General features: G+C 41.8%; 1 protein-coding gene and 1 long non-coding RNA gene across 2 annotated transcripts in view; one reads left to right on the top strand and one right to left on the bottom strand.

Annotated features, from left to right (window-relative positions):
• Positions 1-647: 647 nt before the first annotated feature.
• Positions 648-23,676, top strand: part of LOC308596009 — a 29,112-nt gene continuing 6,083 nt past the window's right edge. Inside the window, exon 1 of the long non-coding RNA XR_014012262.1 lies at positions 648-2,457. This is a non-coding gene — a long non-coding RNA (uncharacterized lncRNA). The remainder of the gene's footprint in view (positions 2,458-23,676) is intronic.
• On the bottom strand, positions 2,208-17,871 carry LOC308595989 (phytanoyl-CoA dioxygenase, peroxisomal-like). Its single transcript, XM_081210769.1, has 9 exons — positions 17,747-17,871; positions 13,783-13,893; positions 12,996-13,164; positions 11,856-11,937; positions 9,661-9,842; positions 6,879-7,028; positions 6,501-6,635; positions 3,441-3,666; positions 2,208-2,476 (listed from the first exon to the last, which is right to left on the bottom strand). Exons 1-8 carry the CDS (start codon positions 17,866-17,868, stop codon positions 3,613-3,615), a joined length of 1,005 nt encoding a protein of 334 aa, XP_081066895.1. The 5' UTR covers positions 17,869-17,871; the 3' UTR covers positions 2,208-2,476; positions 3,441-3,612.

Raw genomic sequence — 23,676 nt, 5'->3', positions numbered from 1 at the left:
AGCCTGTGAAGCGGATGAATGGGGGTTTATGCCCTGCATATGTCTTTGCCACTTCTGATGCTTCTACTACAAACAGCACATGATGTTCCTTCATGTACCACACAGGATACCATTAAGCTACTGAATGTGTCTAAGGATATTTCCCCCACACTGAACAAAAATTGACACACCTTCACAGCATTGTCGAGATGGAAGGGACTCTGAGAATCATCTAGTCATTAACCTTATTCCTCCTCTACTTGAGTGGCTCTTGGAACTATGTTGACTGTGTGGATCAGGATGGTTTTGCTTTCCTCGGAACAAATAAGGAAGCTATTCATCATGTTTTCATACCATATGGCCACTAAGTGGAAGAGCATTTGAGAGGCTTCTGATTAAAGCTGAAGTTGTCTTAGCGGCTGTGTTGCAACCACACACTGTATTCATGCATGAGGGAGAACCACACACCGCACCAAGGTTTACCTTCCCGCTATAAAGCGGTCCCTATTTATCTACTTGCACTTAAGAGTGCTTTCGAACTGCTAGGTTGGCAGGCACTGGGAGCGCACCCCGCCACGGGGATTCGAACCGCCGACCATATGATCGGGAAGTCCTAGGCACTGAGGTTTTACCCACATACTCTGCCCCAAATAATCTTTAGGCTGTAATTTTATACCATCTTTCCTGAAAAGGAGCCCTACTGAATCCAGTGGAGCTTATTTCTGAGTGAACGTGTATAGAATTGCACTGTAAACCAACTCAATAACTTGTGATTCAGCTCCATAATAATTTAGATCTCATAGTACAGGGTAATAATCCAAATTTATTATTTGGGAGCAGCTGCAAATTTTAGGAAAGCTGAATCACTGGGCAAATTTGCCCTTTTCCTGGCTAAGTAAAATTGGCACGTTCAAGATGAAGTTGTTCATTCTCTTAACTTTGCCACTAAAACATGACAGAGGTATACTGGACACAGGGAAGGAAACTGTTCCATATAAATTTTTAAACACGTTTTTCTGCCATAAGAAACCACTAAGGTTCAACTTCAGTCTGAGCACCCAAAGAATTAATCCTAAAACTCTGGAGGTGGCAGGGGCACGGATACACAAGCAAGCCTTGCCCCAGCCATGCTGGCTTCTCCTCATGGTGGCTTTAGCAGGCCTGTCTGGTGAGGGTTCCTCAGGACATTCTGCGGAAGGCACTCGGAAGCTTTGCCTCCCTAGAGAGCCCTGTCTTGCCAAGGTTCCTCTTTGCGGAGAGGTCTGAAGAGCAGCCTGAGAGGCCAGGGGGCTGTTCTAGAACTGATTTCTAGTGGGGATTGGAACTGGAGTATAGCAATTCCTCAAAAATATTACATCCTCTTCATTTCAATGAAAATTCTTATGTAGATGGTACCTTACATGGACTCTGTTGTTATGGAGGGTCTGGGAGCAGGACACTCTTTGGAACAGATATTTAATTGCGTGTTCTTCAGTAATATATACTTTCACATACAGTTTCAAATGACACAGTTCATAAGGCTTTTTGCATGATAGTAATTACATTCTTGTTTGGTCATTTCTCTTTCTTAATCATCTATGTAAGTTGAACTTCTTTTAAATTTCACTGCAGTTTCCAAATGAGATTACATCCACCAGTCATTTCTTACAAAGCTTACAAAGCTGACTGCAATAGGCTCTTGACAGTCAAGTACAACACTTTTAGGTCGAGTTTTATAAGGTTGAATACCAAAGCACAGAATCATAGAATTGTAGAATTGGAAGGAACCTTAAGGGTCATCTAGTCCAGCCCCCTGCAAGGCAGGAATCTCAACTAGATCATCCATGAGAGATGACCATCCCACCTCTGCTTAAAAACCTCCATGGAAGGAGAGTCCACCACCTCCCAAGGGGGTCCATTCCACTGTTGAATGTAGCCCCTATGTATGTCATTGGTGCATTCCATTGGTGCAGAAGCCTGTTTTCTTGACTGGTTCAATATGCTGCTGGAGGCTGAGCCAAGCTCTGTTCAGAGGAGAACATGAGAGGAGACCACACAAGACGGCCTTCTGGCCATGGGGGGGGGGGGCTTATCTACACTGCTCCCAACTCTGCCACAGCCTTTCGAGATGGGGCATTCGAAAATGGAGAGCCCTTTCCTGATTAGTCAGAAGTCTACCAGCATATGTGAAGTTCCTATTTAATTATTTTTGCCCCAAAGTATATTCCTTTAACTTACATGGAACTGCATTTGCCATTTTGTTCATTTATTCACCCAGTTTGGAGAAAATAATGCTACGCTACTAAGAATACAGGATATGGCTTGAACATTCTGAATCACTGCATAAAGGCAGCTGTTTCAGTGCCTTGTTGAATCATACAGCTGTCTACCATTCAATACTGGATAAAGTAGATCATGAAGTCCATCAATTAAAATAGTTAAAACTGTTCTTGAACTTAAGAATATTGTTTACTCAGAACAGTAGGCGTGTCCAAGGAGGTGTGCCTAGAATTCTCACCTATGCTAGAAAAATGCAACCTGTGCTGCTGATAGAAATAGTACGACTCATGCACATGTTGGCGACTCATATACACACAATAATTAATAAAATGATTATACAGTCTTTATCAATCGTCTGAGAAAAATACAAAACCTTGTACAAAGCCACAGAGACTTGCGAACTACCCAACCTAAGATAAACTTAATGTCTGATTTCAATGGATTTTTCAGGTGCTTAACTCAGTCTTTAGGTATGTTCATGAAGAGACCAACAAAAGGTAAGTTCGGTGTTGTTCACAATACTGAGAGATGCTACCGGAGTTGTAGATGGATGTTAATGAAGTTGTAGACAGGATGCTGGCGTTTTGCACCTGTTTCGCCCTGGCAGTCCAAGTGATCAAGAGGCCGTTGTTCGCCCCTGATGGGGCCCTCTTACTGGGGCTTGCAGGTAGCACACTCCCAAGGTAGTTTTCCGGGCTTCTTCAGTGGTCTAATCTCAAAGCCTTGATACGTATATTGATATTCAATTTCATAAAGTAAAGGTAAAGGTACCCCTGCCCGTACAGGCCAGTCTTGCCAGACTCTAGGGTTGTGGCTCATCTCACTCTATAGGCCGGGAGCCAGCGCTGTCCGGAGACACTTCCGGGTCACGTGGCCAGCGTGACAAGCTGCATCTGGCGAGCCAGCGCAGCACACGGAAACGCCGTTTACCTTCCCGCTATAAAGCGGTCCCTATTTATCTACTTGCACTTAAGAGTGCTTTCAAACTGCTAGGTTGGCAGGCGCTGGGACCGAACGACGGGAGCGCACCCCGCCACGGGGATTCGAACCGCCGACCATGCGATCGGCAAGTCCTAGGCACTGAGGTTTTACCCACAGCAGCACCCGCGTCCCTACATTCAATTTCATAGAGAATACTATTTCTTGGCTTAAGCTTAAGAGACTACTACTACTACTACTACTACTACTACTAGAATTCTCACTTAAGCATCATTATCAAATATAAACATACCTCAGAACTGTTTTACTGCATAGTAATTGAAAAATATTCAGTGCAAGAAAAATTCTGAACACATCCAACCAAAGGATCATGGCCGCTCTCAGTTCAGGAAGCCAGCACATCATTTTCTAAGTCTGTGGCATCTGGATAAGATTCTATAGATTTATTCGCTCTCCTTTAACAAGACGACTTCGCATGATCCAAATATCCTAAGGACAGAAAAGAACCTTGTTTTGTGCGCAAGTTCATTCCCGCTGCACATACAAGCAGTTGCATATGGAAGGAAGCCCACCACACCCGGATGTTTTGGTTCTGCATGAAGCTTTGCTTCCGAACCGAGGGCTCATCCACACTTTTGCTCCAGATTTCTAGCCACAGGCCTGAGCGTTCCAGGTCTGACAACTTTCCCCCCATTTTCTTACCACTTTCCCTATGAAAACACACTCTTTACTGCTGAACTGAAGGAAATGGCAATGCGCAGAAAACCCTCAGTTCACTGCCAGCAACACAAATCACACCGCATGCCTAGTGTGTGGTGTGGTGTGGTAGAAAGAATTTTAATATGCTATGTAGAAGCTGGGAGAGAGATCAGGATCAGACCTGCTCAACACCAAAGTACATGACTGAGTAGGCTACCACCAATGGAATAATTATTCCCAATACCACTATGTCAGACGTATGACGTGAAAAGTTTTTGATGCAGTTTTTTTTAGGAAACTGCTTGACCTTTATACAACTTAGAATAATATTGATGAAATACTCCCCCCCCCCAAAAAAATTTGTCTTATCTGTTATTACAGCATTTCCTTTTTGCCACTTTAATATCACTTTCTTCTCTTTCTCTTTCCACAGTTTATACACCAAACATTTCCCCAGTTTGTAATTAAATTCAATTTATTTTTGGTTTAGCATAATTCAGTTTCATTTCCTTCTTCTGCATTGTTAACATAGACAACTGTCTTTGCAGCATCTTGATTTGCCTAGTTGTATTTATCTCAGTTGGAGATCATTCGAACTATTTTTCTTTTAGTCTAATCTTGGACAGTTTTCTGTAGTTTTCTCTGCCCAGTCTCTTTCTTAGGATTAAAAAAATATGTTGTATGAAATAACCTCTGATGAAAGCTTTATTGGCATCCCAAACCATTTATATTCCTGTCCTTGTCTAAGTTATTCTCAAACAATTGTTTCAGCTTATGCTTGCAGCCTTCCACAACTGTTTCTTCTTGTGGTAGCGTTTCATTAAGCCTCTGGCTAAAGAAACCATTATTCTTTTAAAAAGTAATAATTACTGAATTGTGATCTAAGAAAGTCTTTGGTAATATGTCTATGGAGTTGCCAGTGTCTTAGTTAACCAAATCATATTTTTCTTGAGAAGCATCTGTGTCTTTCAGAGAAATATTTATATTTCCAGATGTCAACAAGTTCCAAATTATCCATCATTTCAAAGAAAACCTTAGGTACTTTATCCTGGGAAGTTTTAATATTTTTCTTTGAAGTTCTGTCCTGCATTGGAAAGACCACTCCATCCCAGTCAGTTTTCATATGGTGCTTCTGTTGAGACTTCACCCTTTCAGACCTCCTAGTGCAAGGGGAGGGAGGAGGTCCCCACCGCTCTCAAAGGAAGAGTCTCCCAAGCGGTGGCTCCCTCCTGGTTGCCTAGCTTCTGACTCAGAGTTATCTAGCTCTTCCCCCGACTGTGCCGTCTCTCAATCGGCTGCTGGGAAAGTTGAAGGAAGAGGGGGGCAAACTCTCCCCTTCTTCTTCTGTCAGAGGCTGCTCTGTCTGTGTCTGCATTCCTTCATCTTCAAAGTCAGAGCAGTCTCTGGCATATGAGTCAGACCAGCCCCTGACACCAAAGCCTACACTTTTTATTTAATTGCTTCATTTCTACAGACAACTGTGCATAGGATTCTTCTATTTTATTAAGTGTTCCTTCTAAATCTTGCCAACTTTTCATCTATTTGTATCCAAATGGTCCATATTGGTTTTAATTTCATCTCTAATTTAAGAGATTTTGTTTGCTCTGCCATCATCTGCTGAAAAGGGTCAAAAGGTATCAAAATGTTTTTATTTCCTCTGCTGCCTTTTTCTTGCTGCCTGGCATGCTGAGTATTCGGAGTATAAAAACAAACCGTCTTTCTTTTAAAGCCAACTTCTATTTTCACCAGCTGTTTCTGCTTCACTTATTAAGAATGTCAGCCCTTTCTGTCTCTTTACCGCTCTCATAAAAACTTCAGCAACAGGACAGCTTCCCCAGATATCTTGTTCTGGCTGCAGCATCAATAAATGTAGCCCATTTAAAATAAACCGATTCCATTCTCACAGAGGAAATTTCAAATGACAAAATAGCTTTTATATTCTTAGGCACATTTTTGTCAAGAAAATAAATAAATAAATAAAAATAATCCACTTAGAACTTAACACAAAAACTCTTCTGTCTGTTTAAATCTTTCTTATCTCAGACCATAAATCAAGCCTTTTGTCTTCATTCAGCAGCTTAAACAGCAGTCCTCCTCCCTTCTAAGTTGTAGAAAGTAGATAGCTCACTGGATGTAAGTTTTCACTGGTAGATGAAGAAACTCACTTAAGTTGTAAATTATTTTATTCCAAAAATAATTAAGAAAGAGAGGTGTTTTGTGGATCCAGTGTCCATATTGGCCGTTGTATCGTTTGGGCAAGGTGAAATTTCCTCAAAGTCAGGGCCTCCAAGAAGACTTCTCTCCACCAATCTCACCAGCTCCTTTTCTGAAGGGAAGCTGAAAGCCAATATTGGTGCCTGTCTATCATCAAACACCTCACAACCACCACAGACAGGTGAGCTGATGGAGATAGTCCATCGGCCACCATCACTCCCCTGGAAGTTTCTCCTTTGTTTCTTTTTAATTTCGCCTTTTTTCTTTCTCTTTCTCTCATTTTTCTTTTCCTCTTTTTCTTTGTGTTTTTAGTTTATCTTTGATATTCCAAAAATATATTGGGTATTTGATATTAACTTTATCTATCTTCCCCCAAACTTTAATGGGGCAGGGGAAACAATAATACATACCATCAAGGTGATAGGTGAGTCTGTACCATACTTTGCTCTTGCAGCATCTACAGCTTCTTTCTCCATGTTCTCTTGAATTGTACCTTTCATGTCAATATAGTGGCAGTCAGAACTTGCATAATGACAAGAAATTGTCTGCATAAAAAGACCAATATAACTTATTTATTTTCATTTGTAAATGCATTTCTGCAAAGGCATGAATCCCATATGGAGGATAGCTTTTACCCCTCACCTCCAGCCCTCCAACAAAGAAACATAGAAATAATAAGGTGCAACTTCAGGTTTTGATATTAATAGCTCAAACATGGGAAAGCCTTGACTTGAACTGAAGGGGGGGGGTTAGGTGTTTAATACCTGCAACCTCAAATAGCATCTTACCTTACGAAACCCTTCAGTCTTGTTCATTCCAGAGCCATGGATTAGCAAGGGATGGAAGAACACTGTGTCTCCTTTCTCCATAGCAAGGTGAACCCTTGGAATAGTTTTATCATAATCACGCACTCCATGGTACATCTTGTTTACACCACCCTGGAAGTTCAATGCATTGAATTATCTTCTTTATCCTAAAGAACTTAATCTTTTGAAACCTCCACACTTCAAAAACTTTTAGAACTGATTTATAAATATTAGGTCTATTTAGCTGGATGAGACCAAGGCCTGATCCAGCTGAACAGTGAACAGTGGACAGCGATGTCCCTTCAGAAGCTCACACGCTGAATGTGAAGCTGATGGCCTCCCGCCTCCTTCCCCCCTTGCATCTTGTATGGAGATGCCTGCTGCAACCAAACATGGATGTTCTGGCTTGCATTTGAGAAGCCTATTGCCCAGGATCCTGTCTAATTACCGTATTTTTCTCTCTAAAAAGGAAGGGGAAATGTCTGTGCGTGTTATTGAGCAAATGTGTGGTCCCTGGAGCCGAAAAATCAGGCAAAAATCAAATCGCGCGTCTAGGAGAAGGGAAACCTGAAAAGAGGAAGCTGCTGTTTTCCTGCATTCTGCCTCAGGGTCTTACTGCCCACCCTTTTCTGTTTCGTTGCTGTGTTTGCTCAAACAGAACAAAGAGCAGGGAAAGCCCCTCCCCTCCAGGCAAGCAGAGGGGAAAGCAGAGTGTCGTTCCTTCCTCTCTGTGCTCCGGTGCTGCTGAAAACATGCAGGTGGGAGAGAGAGAGAGAGAGAGAGAGAGAGAGAGAGAGAGGGGGGGGGGCTGGCTTGGGTGGCTGGGTGGGGGAAAAATTTTGCCTTCCTTTCCTCCCTCCCGTTATATCCCTCTCCTGCATTCTTAGCCAGCTGCTTCTCTGCACACCCCTCTTGTGCTCCTTGTCCCTTCTGTGTTTTTCCTTCCCTCCCCACTTAAAATGTGGTTAAAAAGCATGGATCCACATGGATCCTCAGGATCTTTGCATTGGGTCACCCCAAATTCACCATCAGAGCACATAACATGTCCATGGCTACAGCCTGCCCCCCCCAAAATCACGCACCCACTGTTGCCTGGGGCTGCAATGGTGCAAAAATGTGGTTACAAAGCATGGATCCACATGGATTCTCAGGATTTTTGCATTGGGTCACCCCAAATTCACCATCAGATCACATGTCTGTGGCCACAGCATGAAGCACAAAAATGATACATCCACTGTTTCATTCAGAATGTTTTTTCCCTTGTTTTCCTCCTCTAAAAACAATGTGCGTGTTATGGTCAGGTGCGTGTTATAGAGCGAAAAATACGGTAGTTTTGTCTAAGCCATTTGAGTCCATGGCCCTCCCCACAACTGGTGGCACTGAAATAGAGAACGTTTATTTGGTGAAATAAATAAGATGCTAAAAGAAAATATTGTATTCTCCCCCACGTTGGTATCTTTTTCTAAGGAAGAGAATAAAAAGATAAAATGAAAAGATTTGCTACATTACCTTCTTATTGTTGCATGTATATTGACTGCCCAAAGATGGAGAACATTGTTTCTATGATGGAGTAGTATATGGGAAATTGCATTACATGAAAATCTTACCTGCAGCCTCCTCTGTCACAGCCCCCTGCTGCTGCTGCCACCTCCTTCTCCACAGGCCCCTGCTCCCAATCTTGAAGGTGGCAGGGAAGTAAAAGGAGGCTGGAGATCTACCAACTGAGGAACTGCTTCATCTCACCTCATGGGTGGGCTGGTCTGTTCTTGTTCTGATTTCTTATGAGGGTAAAGGTAAAGGGACCCCTGACTATTGGGTCCAGTTGCAGACGACTCTGGGGTTGCAGCGCTCATCTCGCTCTATAGGCCGAGGGAGCTGGCGTTTGTCTGCAGACAGCTTCCAGGTCATGTGGCCAGCAGGACTAAGCCGCTTCTGGCAAACCAGAGCAGCACAGGGAAACGTCGTTTACCTTCCCGCCAGAGTGGTACCTATATATCTACTTGCACTTTAACATGCTTTCAAACTTCTAGGTGGGCAGGAGCAGGGACTGAGCACCAGGAGCTCACCCCATTGCGGGGATTTGAACTGCCGACCTTCTGATCAGCAAGCCCTAGACTCTGTGGTTAAGACTACAGCGCCACCTGCTGGTACTCTCCACTTATTTGTCACAAAAATCTAGCTAACCAGCTTTATCATTTTTTCTTGTGAATGTAACATCCAGTGCTAGCCCTGATTTGATTTGGTTTAGCTTTAATGTGTCTGTCTCATAATTTTTCTTCTTCTTATTTTGGTTATATGGGGGGGAAATCAATAAAAATACTTTTCTAGAAAATGCAACTTGTGGAGAGGGCACGATACAATTGCCTGTAAGTGCACTGATCTCCAGCAGAGACTTTTCATAGTTACCTCTGTGTCATGATGGACATTCAAGAACTTTGGTTGGACTTGTGGATGTCTCCTGGATGGGTGGAGCCCAGTAACAACAAAATGTCATCTGTGTGGCTGCCTTCAAAGAGAGTTTGGAAACTTCCTACTGGTGCAGAATGCAGAATGCACCAGAAGAGCATGGAGATGTGTGTGTTCTGATCATATGACATCAGTTCCATATCAGTTGCCCTGGCTGCCCATTCATCTCAATTTAAAGCCCTCTTTTTGATTGTAAGGATCATACCACTCAGTTAGCAAAACTGCTATTAGCTACCTCCAAATTTGCAGATACTTCCATCCTCCATCCCTCCCTGTGATGAAGTCATAAAGAAATTACCTCCCACTCAGGATAATCATGCTGTTTCAGAGACCCCTTATGACTTCCTGGCCAAACTGCCAGGCATCCATTTCTGCGATCAATCTTCTCCATGGCAGTCCAGGCACAAACAATGCGATCTGCAGGCCGGAATGAGAAGTAGTGCAAATCCTGGTGCATCGGTTGGCGAGAGGTCTTCTTTCCTGCAACAATTATTTGTATTAGCTTTCATATTACAGATGCAGAATTAGTTAAGTAAATACAAGCACCATCTTCCAATACTTCTCATGTAGAGGTGGTGCAGTTTTGGCTACACCTTCACTGACACTCAGAGACTCAAACCAGGACTAGTATTTCTGGATTTAAGCTGGCAATGGCTGTACACACCCATCTATTGTAGTGATGGCATGGCAGGAATTACCTATAAATTTTGGATTTAATTTCAAGTGGACAATACAATGTACCACAAATACCTAGGAATTCATACTGGTGAAATTACATTAGAGTGACAATGCAGAATGTTTTGCCAGGAGCATAATTCCACTGAAACCCTATGTAGGAGTCAGCCATCATAAAGGTTGGGTTTCAAATAGCTACATGCAATACCTAGTCCCAACCATGTTCCACCCTCCCTCTGCTCTCTTTACCAGAGTTACTCTAGCCCAGGCATGTCCAAAGTCTGTTTTGGGGGCCTAATCCAGCCTGCCGGTTGGCTTAATCCGGGCCCTGTGGCAGTTTATTTCCAGGGCTATAATCATAAAAAAGCTCAACAACTTCAATCCTAAAAAAAGTTTGGTCGGCCCTCATGCATGTTCACCTCATCAAATCTGCCCGTTTTGAAAAAAGTTTAGACACCCCTGCTCTAGTCGCTGCCAAGTGCCAAAACCCAGGAAACTGGAACACCTGGTAGCAACAACTGAAGAGTTCTATTCCTAATAGCAGCCCTGAAAGTGACCCAGATGAGATGGGACCCAGGGATTCCTTACTTTTCCATGTACCGGTACTTTACTATCTTAATAATTTAATTTAAATTTTATATCCCACTTTTCACCGTCTAGGCCTCAAAGCAGCCCACAATGATAAAAACACACATTTTCTCATTCTGCAAGGTTCCTCCTGCCAGGTAACGCAAGTGCCCCATGAGAGTGCCCCACTTATCTTGATGCCCTGACTTCAAAAGATCTATAGGCCACTTCAGGGAGTTCTTCCTCCCCACACAAACCTCTAGTATGGAGAGGAATGACACCAAAATCCCTGGAACTGAACTGATACGGCTGACGGGGCTGAAGCAAAAAGAGCTGCAGGGTCCTTCCTATACGTGGTTTTGTAAAGAGGTTTAACCTTTTTGGTCTTCAGTTTTTGGAGAACTGAGTTTAATGTTCAAAGTGGACCTACAAATCTCTCTCAAACTTGCATTACTTGGGATTCTGGACACTTCTAACTCTCAAAAGGAACAGTTAGCATTTGTCCTATTGGTGGTGTGTATAGAAATTTCAAATTGCTATGCAATAGCTTTCTGCAGTTTCTGTAAACATTGAAGCCTGGTATTCCCGGATATGGACAATAGCCTTTGCTGAAAAACTAACCTACCAAATTCATGCAAATAAAGAAAAACCGAATCCTTACCTTTTCTACAACACTTGGCAAATGTTTCTTGAATACAACACTGTAACAGGAACCCACCACAATCCAAATAGTAGAGAGAGTATCTGGACTAAATCTCAGGAATAAGATCTGATCTTCTGTGACACTGTGGTTGGTATGTTGCGACATGTGCTGTACATGTGATATTCAGTGGAAAATGAATAAAACCTTTTAAAGAATGAAATCAGGCAGAGGACTGCAAGAAAGGTGGGGAATGAGGAAGAGAGGATGGCAAGGGAGAAAAGTGTGCCACAGTCACGTTTGGCTCTGTCCATGCTCACAGATTATACCCAGAAGGAATAAAGCAGGAAACAGGAAAAAGAAAGGTCCCACCTCGGATTTAGAGAGTACCAGTACAAAATCTGAGAGAAGTTAAATCAAGACGTGTATCAGAATGAACCATGTTGTATACAACTATACATCTTCGTTTAGACTTGCATCACAGTAGCTAATTCTCTAAGTATACCTACAGGACCTTGCAAAAGAAAAAGGGCAAGTCCAACAATATTTACATACATGCTAGCATTCTTGAACAGAGTATTTTATTTTTCATCCGTTCAATTATTTCTTACCAGAATCCGGAGGCTTATTTATCAACATGGCGTGCATAGCCATGATGTTTGGTCCCGTGAAGCATTCGACATATTTCAATATCTAAGGTGAAGAAAGTTTCTCATGAGATGCATATTTAAACATGCTAAAAATATATTACCCCTTATATTTCATGGGCAAGACTCAAGTGAATACGCATGATCAATACACCAGTGTTGAAACAGCAACCAGTGCTATGCACTGCTGAGAGACATCTCTAGATATCCCATTGAAACGAACAGGAATTAAACTCCCATCCAGCAGTAAACTGTCTGGAGCTACCTATTCTTATAGCACAAAGATTCATTTTAAAAAATTAAATCACTTTATGTTGATTTATACTTAACACAACAATTAATAGCATGTCAGCATAGAGCTAAGGTGAATGTTTCATTAGAGCAAGGGTTTTTCCTTGATCAGGAAGTGCCCTCTGCACTTCCCCAAAATGTGTTCTGGGTTTCCCCCCCAGATTTGGAGGTGGAAAGGATACATGCGGGGGGGGGAGGGGGGAATTCCCTTGGGCTAATGCTAATGCTTGAGCTAGCACAAAAAGTTGGTTAAATATCACACACAGTGATCACCACTGCAGAGATGCCTGATTTCACTAGACTGGGCACACTAGACTGGGTACAATCTGCAAAAGTTAAGCTCTGCTTAAAGCATCTATTGAACGGGACAAAATAGCAGATCAAATCTACTGCTGTATTGCTTCCTTAATTTAAAAGCAGCCATATGGAAGTGAGGAAGACGTATTTTGAATAGGACTGCAGCACCATGTGATGGATGTCATACTTTGCTCCTTCCCAGGCCATATTCCCAGTGTAAATCTCTTATTCAGTTTAAGGAGGTGAGGGAAATACGGAAAGACTCTGGTACCAGGAGGAAGTTGCTTGCTTTTTTCAATTCACACCTCTGGCTGCTTTCAACTTTTATAAAAAAATATGGAGCCATGGGACATCCTGTTCCCACATCTCTGGCATCATTTCACCGTTGGTGTCACTTAACCTTTGTTATATTGTGCTGTTCCTGATAGAAAATGACTGCCTTACTATGCCAGCAAATTAATTAATGAAGTTTCCTATTTCGTACAGGTCTTCCCCGTGGCTGCCCCCTTTTTTAACCTGAGGCAATCTACAATATCTGAAGAGCTTCTCATGTTGCTGGAAATCCTGTATTTTGGAAACTGTTTTATGATCTAGAACAAACTCCGACTTGGAAGCTGAAACATCTCTCATGACCGTCAGACCAGGGACAATCACTTCCTGTCTGCAGATCTTCATGAATTCATTTCTGAGGAGAGAATTCAAAAAAAGTTATTCATGGCAAAGTTTGCTATGCTGTTTAACCATGTTATTGCCTTTGTAAATTAAATTAAATCAAATCAAACTGGATACTTCTATTGTGCAAAATCATGGGTAATAATTTTTTTTAATTTATTAAATTTGTATACCACCCATCATCCATAGATTTAGAAATCCACACAACTCATTCTCTGTGAGGCTTTGAGTGTATATTTATAAGTGAATTATGCCTCGTATCAACTGGCTGGATGTTCTTGTAAATCCAGGGGGAATTTTCATTTGGAGTGGGGCCCTTCCTGCGGCCTTCAGGTCTTGCTTGGCAAACACATGCTCTTGGGCACACCTCAAGAGAGACCTCTGGACTGCAACCAGTGTGTTTTAAACCACTGGGGGTGGAGTCAAGTACCCCGGGGGGGGGGGTCAAGACTGACCCAAGGGGGGTTGAAGCAGGAGCACTCCCATCCTGCAAAGCTATGGAAAAAGAGATGAAGAAATGGGTCCTGAATGCATGTTTGGGTGAAAAGTGAGTTCTGGGTCTGAAAAGGTTGAAGATGCTTGTTTTAGACAATCTCACTATATGTGATTAGGACACATGGCTACAGTTTACCTGAAATGTTCAACATCCTCATCCGAGACCAGATTTTTTATGACGAGATAGCCGTTCTCCTCATAGAAATCCCTTTGCTCTGGGCTTAGAACATTATTATCTAAGGTGTAACTGCGGAGATAGGAACACACACTGGATAAGTTCACAGGGCAAGGATGAAGTCTAGGAGATAAGCGCTCCCTGGGAACTCTTATGCAGCCTCCAACACACCCCGGGGTCTCCTGCAGCACAGAGGAGCTCTAGGGAAAACAGGCAGGTCCATGTGGGAGGGGGTCCCTGAAGTTTCAGGTGTTGCAATTGCTAGCTGTAACCTGTCCCCCCCAGTAGGTAAGAAACAACCACATCAGCAAAATATGTTTGTATTTCATGTTATATGCCACTTTTGAGTGCTGCTGAGATAGAATTTGGCATATAAACAAAAAGGGGGTCTTTGCATGAAATAAACTTGGAATTCTAGCTAATCCACAAATACACAGATGCAACCATGCCCATAAGCTTACTGCTTCAGAATAGCAAATTCCACAGGACTCAGGTGAGGCAGCAATTTGATGGTTAATGCACCCCAAAGGTTCACCACATCCAAGGATGGAATTCTAAGGACATTAAACATGGTTTCCTTTCATTGCCACCATCAACATAACATATCTATTTTTTAATAGAAGAAATAATTTAAGTTGTCACTTACTGGTATTGAATTGGGTATTTCACTGTAGTAAATTGGGCTGAAGTTGGAAATCGTGTCTGGAGCACATGTTAAGGAACTTACATTTGTTTTATTTAGATTATTATATATTATTGTGTGATATAAAAAATCAGAATTGATTCTGCATCATAATAACTATTGATATGGTAGAGGAACTATAATATACTATATTAAGTTTAAATTATTCTCCATATTTATATCCAAGCTTTTGTATCACTGGTTCCCTTCCCCGATGCAAGTTAACTGCATAGGAAGGGGGCATTTTAATGTAACTCATAAACTGCATTCTAAACTCTGTATAATGAATATTAGAGTTAAAACTATCAATGTTTGTTATCAAAACTCTGTTAAGTTTTTACTAAACTCCAAAGGTCACCCAGGCAGCAACTTATAATGGCAAATGGAAAACTATTTGGGGAAAGCAAATATTTTTACAATAGTGCCTTCCATATTGGCACTTTCTAAATATCAGCAAAAACACCAGATGGAAAACAATTGCCAAACACAAAGTGATGTCTTCCAAGAAAATTAAGAAAAAATACCAGTGATAAAACACCGAAATGAAAAATCTACAAAACAAAAATGGAAACTGCTGGAAGCCACAAATAATGGCAAAACTGCCTGTGTGGTGCATTAAATACCCTTCTGTATAAATGAGTTTATTTGTATTGATATAAAAAACTTTTTTAAAAAGAGTGTCAAAGTCAAATGGCATGTTTCCAATATTACAGTCATGAGCATCATAGCCTTGGAATGGACCACCAGGGCTTAATCACATCATTAATTAATGCAACAAAACTCACAACAACTAGATTCTGGAGAACTTGGGACTCTGACCTTATGGAAGTCTGGTATTGGCAACTTTGGGACTTGGCAGTCATGGAACCTGTTAGCTTTGAGCTTGTAGAAAGACGCAGACAATTCTTTAAGCTATTTAGACAGGTTTTATTTCTTATACAGCAACGACAGAACCAGATATAGACCACTGTGCTTCATGGAAACCTTTGACAAGACACTTTTCAAAGACAGACATGGCTGATGTAATTGTTTTACTGGAACAGACCAAAGCTCTGCTCTTCTTTTTCCCCTTGTATTGGGTTGTACTGCATTATTTGATACTTGAAATATATATATATAGATATATATATACGGCCACAATGGGGTCTGAGGACTTTCTGGGGCAAAGAAACTATCCAGTAAATGCAACCTGGAGAGCTGGGAACCTGGTGCTTATTAACACGTGTGGAAATGGCAGTGCAAGAAGAGAAGAGCGACAGGCTTGTGCTTCTCGCGTGCTGAGAAATCACGGGGCTGAGCAGTTTTCTGCTTGTTCCAAGCTTTTTGAGCAGTTTGCCCTTGCCCTGTCACTTTCATTAGGAAAAGCCACTTTCTAGTGATAAATCAGAGCAAACCTGATTGCTGTTTGCTCCAATTCAGCTGTAAAGATCAGGTTTTCCTGGGGGGAAGCTGTGGGGCAAAGGCAAGTCTGAGGGCTTATCCACACCGCTGTCTGCCCTGCCACTTTTCACCAGGAAACTTGATATTTTGGGCTGAATTTGGTTTTCTGCAGATAGCCTTCTGTTCCCATTTGTTGCCAAAGAGCAAGTTTTCCGGGGAAAGCAGTGAGGCAAAGGCAAAACCGCTCGGACCCTTGGCTAGAAAGTGCAGGACAAGCCCAGAACCACTCGCCGCCCCCGCCCCCGCCCCCCCCCCGCGAAGGCAGACTCTGCCTTGGCTCCCCCGCTGCCTCTCCGGCTTGCAAACCCGCTTCCAACTGATCTCCCCAATGTATAAAATATCCAGGGTGGCATTCTGCATGTCCAACCACTGAAGGCATCCTACTATACAGAAAGCTGAAGGGAGTTGCTCAACCTGGACTCCAGCGGGAAGCCATTTCAGCCCCATCGCCGCCCTCCCTCCCGGCCTGGACGAGGCGCTCGGCCCAAAGGATACGGGGCGCGGCGAGGAGGCGGTGGCGGAGCGCAGGACGGGGCGCAGCAGGGCGCGCAGGCGGAGCGAGGCGGGGGCGCCGGCCATGGCGAGGCGAGCGGGCGGCGGGAGGGCAGCGGCTCTGCGGGAGAGGAGAGAGGCGTCGCCGGGCGAAAGGAGAGCGGCGCCGGGGCGCCAGAAGAAGCAGAAGAAGGAGAGAGGAGCCCGCGGCGGCCCGGGGGGCTGAGCCAGTCTAGCGCAAGACCCCCCCCCCCCGAGGGCCAGGCAGGCGCGCCTGCTCAGGGGGCGGCGGCGGCGGCGGCGGCATCCCGCCAAATGGGTTCCAGACCAGCACTGACCCTGTTGAATTATTACTGCTACACAAGGAACTAAAATACTGTTTAAAAAACCTCTGGGTTTAACACGCGCAGGGGGGCCAACGAATAAAGGGGGGCAGGTGAGCCCCGCCCCGCATCACCAGCCACAAGATGCGGCACATGATGCACACCATTGGAAGGGCAATGCCCATCACCTTGGGAGGCCTTGGCCCCCTCAAATATGTTATTAGGGGGCCAAAGGGACCTCAGCCTCCCCCGTTGGCTCCCATGAACAAAGTCCGGCTTCTCTCAAGCTGCAACAGGCCAGGAAGTGAAAGGCATGGGATTTGGTGAATATGAGGCTACATGCAATTTATCTTATGTCTAATTAAGTTTCCAATTTGTTAAGTGAAAAATAAAGAACCCAACTCTGATGAAGATGCTGAAGAGTCCACACCTTAAAGCAGAGCTTTCCGAACTGTGTGTCAGACGTGTTGGTGTGTCGGCCGCAGTGCGCAGGTGTGTCACTCGAATGCTCCCTGCGCTGATCCTGGGCTGGAAAGGGGGTAGTTGAGCCTCCTGCTTGCCAGTAAAACTGAATTACTGTGTCACAAAATGATGCATGTCTAAAAAGTGTGTCACCAACATGAAAAGTTTAGAAAGCTCTGCCTTAAAAGTCTGAAGTGCCTTATTTTTGTTTTCTCCTTCTCTCTCTCCATCACGGAAAGCATAGCTGAAGGGGCTGAGCACATCCCCATTCTCATAGTGGTGATTTGGATTTGTCCTCCATGACAAAATGGTCATGGCCAATTTTAAAGTTCTTTTTAGTATCTTCTGTTACGATACATATATTGGAGGCTAATCGAGTCTCTACACAAAATGGCTGCTCAAAAATGTGTTCTGCATGCATAGTTGTTCTCTATAATAAGGAACTGTTTATGAATTTACAATAGTGTCTGCCTAGAAGAAGCTTGAGAGTACAATCCAAGTAGTAATAGTAATAATATCAAAATACCTGAGTGTTTCGATTGGAGGCCTTGATCCAACGAAGCCTGGTCCCCGTCCAGAAGCCTCACTGAGATCTTGCCTCCTGAAGAGCCTATGAGGAACTGAGCCGCCTTTCATAAGTCGAATCATAAGACATGACACCCCCCACACACACTTCCTGGCTATATTGTCAGAATGAGATTCATTATATATTCATTATATGCATTACATATGGCAAAGCTCCGCCCCTGCTTCATTCTAACATTATCAATGTCAAATGTTTATTTAATTAATCTTCTAATCTACTTTTGCCCCTGCCCAGCTTGTTGCTTGTTGCTTGTATGTTGTTCTGCTTCTCTCTTTGTACAGTGAAAAATACTGAAATGGCTTATGTTATAAAAAGGCCTGGGGAAAGTTTGCTAAGAGTTTCGAGAATTAACCACAAGAATGGTGAAAGCTGAAATTTTACCAAAGACACTGTCAGATCATAATGCCACTGTAATGGAATGGAAAAGTAAAAATTTAACAACGCGAAGGTGGAGAATGAATGACAGCTTGCTAGACAATACAGAGAAACTAGATAAAAAACAAACACATATTTTGAATTAAATTTAAATAAAGGTACTGATATTAATGTAGTTTGGGATGCAAGCGAAGCTGTTATGTGAGGATTCTTCCTGCAACAAAACTCTATTTTTATTTATTTATTTATTTATTTTATAAGATATTTATTAAGATTTTTTTAAGATATTACAATACAAAATGAAAATGAAAACTCTATTCTTAAGAGGAAAAAGGAAAAGAACAAAGAAGAAATATTAAATAAAATAAAAGACATAGAAAAACAGATGGTTAGGGAGCCAGAAGACCCAAAATTAAAACAAGCACTTAAATTGTTGCAAACGCAACTATCTATGATTATAAATCAAGAAGTGGAATGGAAAATTAAATGATTAAAACAACAAAATTTTGAATCAGCAAACAAAACGGGAAAATGGCTGGCCTGGCAATTAAAGAAAAAAGGAGGCAGAACTTCATAAATACAATGAAAGATAGTAATGAAATAATAGATAATCCCAAAGAAATAACGAAAGTTTTCTATAAATTTTATAAAGAATTATACAAAACACCCAAAGAAAATGAGGAAAAAATAAGAACTTACCTAGAGGAACATAAATTAAAGGCAATCTTGCAAGAAAGAAGAGAACAACTAGAAAGACTGATTTCAGAGGAAGAAATTATGGAAACAATTACACAAGGGAAAATGGAAAGGCACCAGGGCCTGATGGTATACCAATTAAATATTATAAGAAATTAAGCCAACAACTAATTCCTTCATTAAAGGAAGTAATGAATAAGTATAATGAAGAAAGGGCAGATTCCAATGACATGGGAAGAAGCGTTTATTACATTAATACCTAAACAAGGAACGGATCTTACAAATGTACAAATTTTTAGACCAATATCACTGCTCAATAACGATTATAAATTGTTCGCAAATGTATTAGCACAGAGGCTAAAAAAGATTATGGGACCACAAATACATCCAGACCAAGCGGACTTTTTACCAAGATGGCATTTAAAAGATAATTTACAAAACATAGCAAATATAATTGAATACTTAGAAACTAAAATAAATAAACAAGCCACATTGATTTTTATAGACATGGAAAAGGTGTTTGATAATGTGTCTTGGTCCTTTATGAAAAAGAATCTAGAAATAATGGGCCTGGGTACAAATTTTCTAAGGAGTATAGAGGCAATTTACAAAGAACAAATTGCGAAACTCATAATAAATAGCGGACTGACAGAGAGTCTTCAAATCACAAAGGGCACAAGACAAGGCTGCCCACTGTCAACTCTACTATTTAAATCAGTACTGGAAGTATTACTTCAAAATATAAGAGAGACAGAAAGAATTACAGGGATGAAGTGTGAAGAAAAATAATACAAGGTCAAAGCCTTTGCTGGCGATATAGTTCTGACATTACAGGAACCACAAATCTTGACAGCAGAAGCATTAAAAGTAATTGAAGAATTTGGTTTGTTGGCAGGACTGAAAATTAACAAGGGTAAAACAAAAATGATGGTAAAAAATATGAATGGGGAACAAATAGATCAAAGCAAAACGGAAACAACAGTGGTAAAGAAAATAAAATATTTGGGTGTCTGGCTCTTCACGAAAAATACAAACCTATTTAAGGACAATTATAAAACAACATGGAAAGAAGTAAAAACAAATTTGGAAATTTGGGATAGACTGAAACTATCCTTCTGGGGAAGGATAGCAGTTATAAAGATGAGTGTCCTACCTAAGTTGCTCTTTTTATTCCAAACTATCCCGATTATTACTGGATTAGGTCAATTCAAGGAGTGGCAAAAAACAATTTCTAGGTTTGTATGGCAGGGGAAGAAGCCTAGAATAAAATTTAAACTTCTAATGGATAAAAGGGAAAGAGGCGGCTTTTCACTACCGGATCTTAAAATACATTACGAAGCTGCTTGTGTAACATGGTTAAAAGAATGGTTTAGCTTGAACAACACAGATATATTAGATCTGGAGGGGTTTGGAAACAGATACGGGTGGCATTTGATCACTTTATGAAGTTTGGAAGAGATATAAAGAGTGGTTTGAAAGGAAAACACCGTGGTGGCTGTCACCCCAATAAGCCTTCTCAGTGAAAAAAATAAACATGAAAGGAGAATGGCTAACGTATAGAGACATACTGTTGGAAGAAAATAACGTAATTAAGATCAGGCCTTATGAGGAACTAAAAGATAAACTATCAAGCTGGATGGAGTACCACCAAATGAATGACATTTTCTCAAAAGACAAAAAGCAAGAGGTTTTGAACAAACGATCAATATTGGAAATTGCAGTATTACAGAATAATACAAAATACTGTCCAAAGTTTATGAGTTTTTAATAGAATGGCACACAAAAGATGAGGAAATCAAGAGTGTTATGATTAAATGGGCAATGGATGTTGGCCATAACATTGAATATGAGAAGTGGATAAAATTATGGAACACAGGGCTAAAATTTACAGCATGTACCTTGTTAGAAGAAAATCTGTTAAAAATGATGTACAGATGGTACCTCACACCAATTAAATTGACAAGGATGTATAAAACAGAAAACAAGAATTGCTGTAAATGTGGGGTGAAAGACGGTAGTTTCTTTCACATGTGGTGGTCTTGTGATAAGGTAAAAACGTATTGGGAAAATATATATAATGAATTAAAGAAGATATTTAGATACACGTTTTTGAAAAAGCCAGAGGCATTCTTGTTGGGAATGGTAGGAGAAGACATTACTAAGAATGACCAGAAATTGTTCTCATATGCACTAACAGTGGCAAGGCTATTGTTAGCCCACAGCAACAGCAAGTACCAACAGTAGAAGAATGGCAACAGAAGGTAATGGAATATGCAGAAATAGCTAGATTAACAGGGAAAATTCAACCACAGGGTGATGAAACATTTCAAAAAGAATGGGAAAATTTTATGTCATACATAGGAAGGATAAGGTGAAATAGTGAAACCAGTAGAACTGAAATAAACCTCATAATGTGAAATATTTATGGATAACGATAACGATATCTTTATTGTCATTGTCCCTTGCGGAACAATGAAATTGAAAAACTACATAAAACTACATAAAAACTACATAAGACTACCACAAAACTACATAAAAACTACATAAAAACCACATAAAACATTCAAAATCCCTAAAAACTCTAAAACCCCATTTTAAAATACACTATACTACAGAGACCCCTTATGCTGCATTTAGAACCAGAATTGCATTTGCGTAGAAACTGTTTCTCAGGCGGCTAGTCCTGGCCTTTATAACCCTATACCTTCTTCCAGAAGGCAGAAGCTGAAAGAGATCATTTCCGGGGTGCGTACTATCATGTGCTATCTCTGCTGCTTTCTTATGGCACCTGGCAGCATAGATTTGATCTAAAGTGGGAAGAGTGCACCCAATAATTCTCTCTGCAGTCTTTACAACCCTGGATAGCATTGTTTTTTCCCTGGCCGTGCAGCTCCCAAACCACACGCACAGACCATAAGTTAGTACACTCTCCACAGTGCAATGGTAAAATGCCATCAACAGGTCCTTTGAGAGATTGTTTTTCCAGAGGATTCTCAGAAAATATAACCTCTGCTGTGCTCTCTTCATCAGGTCTTTGCTGTTCTCTCCCCAGGTTAGGTCGTCTCTCAACTCCATTCCCAAAAATCGAAACACCGAGACCTGTTCCACGCACTTCCACGCACTTCCCCTCAATAATAAGTGGCTGAATATTCAATTTACATTTCCTAAAGTCCATAATGATCTCTTTTGTTTTCTTTAAGTTAAGGAGTAAGTTGTTTTTCCTGCACCCCTCCCCCAACTGCTCAACTTCCTTCCTATAAGCCACCTCCCCCTCTCCAGGCGTGATTAAACCAACCACCATTGTATCATCTGCGAACTTAATGATCTTATTACTGGGGTATTTGGGGGCACAGTCAGCTGTATAGAGCGTATATAAAAGCGAGCTCAACACGCACCCCTGCGGCGTCCCCGTATTCGTGATGAGATCTGCAGAGACGTGGGAACCCAACCTGACCCTTTGGGAACGGTTTGATAGAAAGTCTAATATCCACCTGCACAAACATGGTGGAAGTCCCAGGTCTAATAATTTGGGCACCAATCTATGCAGAAGAATAGTATTAAATGCAGAACTAAAGTCTACAAATAACAGTCTTGCGCAGTTCCCTTGCTTCTCCAAATGAGTCAGGACAGCATGTAAAGCCATTGCCACAGCTGTGGATCTCTTTGCCTTGTACGCAAACTGGTAAGGGTCAAGTCCCACTGGCAGACAAGATAAGATGCGCTTCCTTACCAGTTTTTTGAGACATTTCATTATAATGGGTGTCAACGCCACAGGGCGAAAATCATTCAGACTGTCTATCTTTGATGTTTTTGGCAGGGGTATAATGGTAGCAGATTTCAGACAGGGTGGAACAGTGGCTTGGGCTAGAGACTGGTTAAAAATCTTCGTAAAGATTCCTGCCAGTTGGTCCGAACAATCTCTTAGCACCCTGCCAGCCACCCCATCCGGGCCCATAGCCTTCCTCGTGTTTACCTCCTTTAATATTCGCCTCACTTCTCCCTCTTCCACCCTGGCAGCATGTCCTGTAGGTAGTGACGCCAATAGCTCAGGCATCCCTGTTGGAGTCACTGTTGGCGTCACCTCAAATCGGGCAAAGAAGGTATTCAGCTCTCCCACCAAGGAAGCCGTACTCTCTACCACTGATGAATTCCTTGATTTATAACCAGTCAGATGTGGGACTCCCTGCCACATTTGTCTAGGATCATGATTTCTCAGATGGTCCTCAACTTTTCCTCTGTACTCCGCTTTTGCTTTCCTGATACCCCTCTTCAAGTTCGCTCTTTCTATGCCATACGGCACCCGATCCCCAGTTCTAAAAGCAGAATTTCTGGCCTTCAATAATCTCCTAGCCTCTCCTGTCATCCAGGGCTTCCTATTCGGATACAACTTAACATACTTTTCCCTGGTGACATTTGCTGTGCAGAATCTAATATAATCGAGGACCGTTGATGTATAAGTTTCTAGATCTTGATGGTTGAAGATATTCCAGTCGGTCTCCTGGAAACAGTCCTGCAGTTGCTGAGAGGCTCCCTCAGGCCACACCGTAACCATCCGTGTTCGTATCTGGCCTTGTTTCCTGAGGGGTGTGTATACTGGTGTCAGAAGCAGGGTAAAGGAAATGTATGGAAAATTTATGGATAAACAAAATAACAAAAAGTAAAATGTACAATGTGATTAATGTAACCAATGGTAGTTGTAAATGGATATAGACAGACAATAAGAATTGTATATACAGGAGGATTTATTTGACTATGAACAAATATGAAAGAAGAAAAATAATATACAAAACGGATGAAGA

Source organism: Podarcis bocagei (genome assembly GCF_964188305.1).
Source record: "Podarcis bocagei genome assembly, chromosome: 10".
NCBI lineage: Eukaryota > Metazoa > Chordata > Lepidosauria > Squamata > Lacertidae > Podarcis > Podarcis bocagei.
This window is presented reverse-complemented; position numbering and strand designations above follow the sequence as displayed.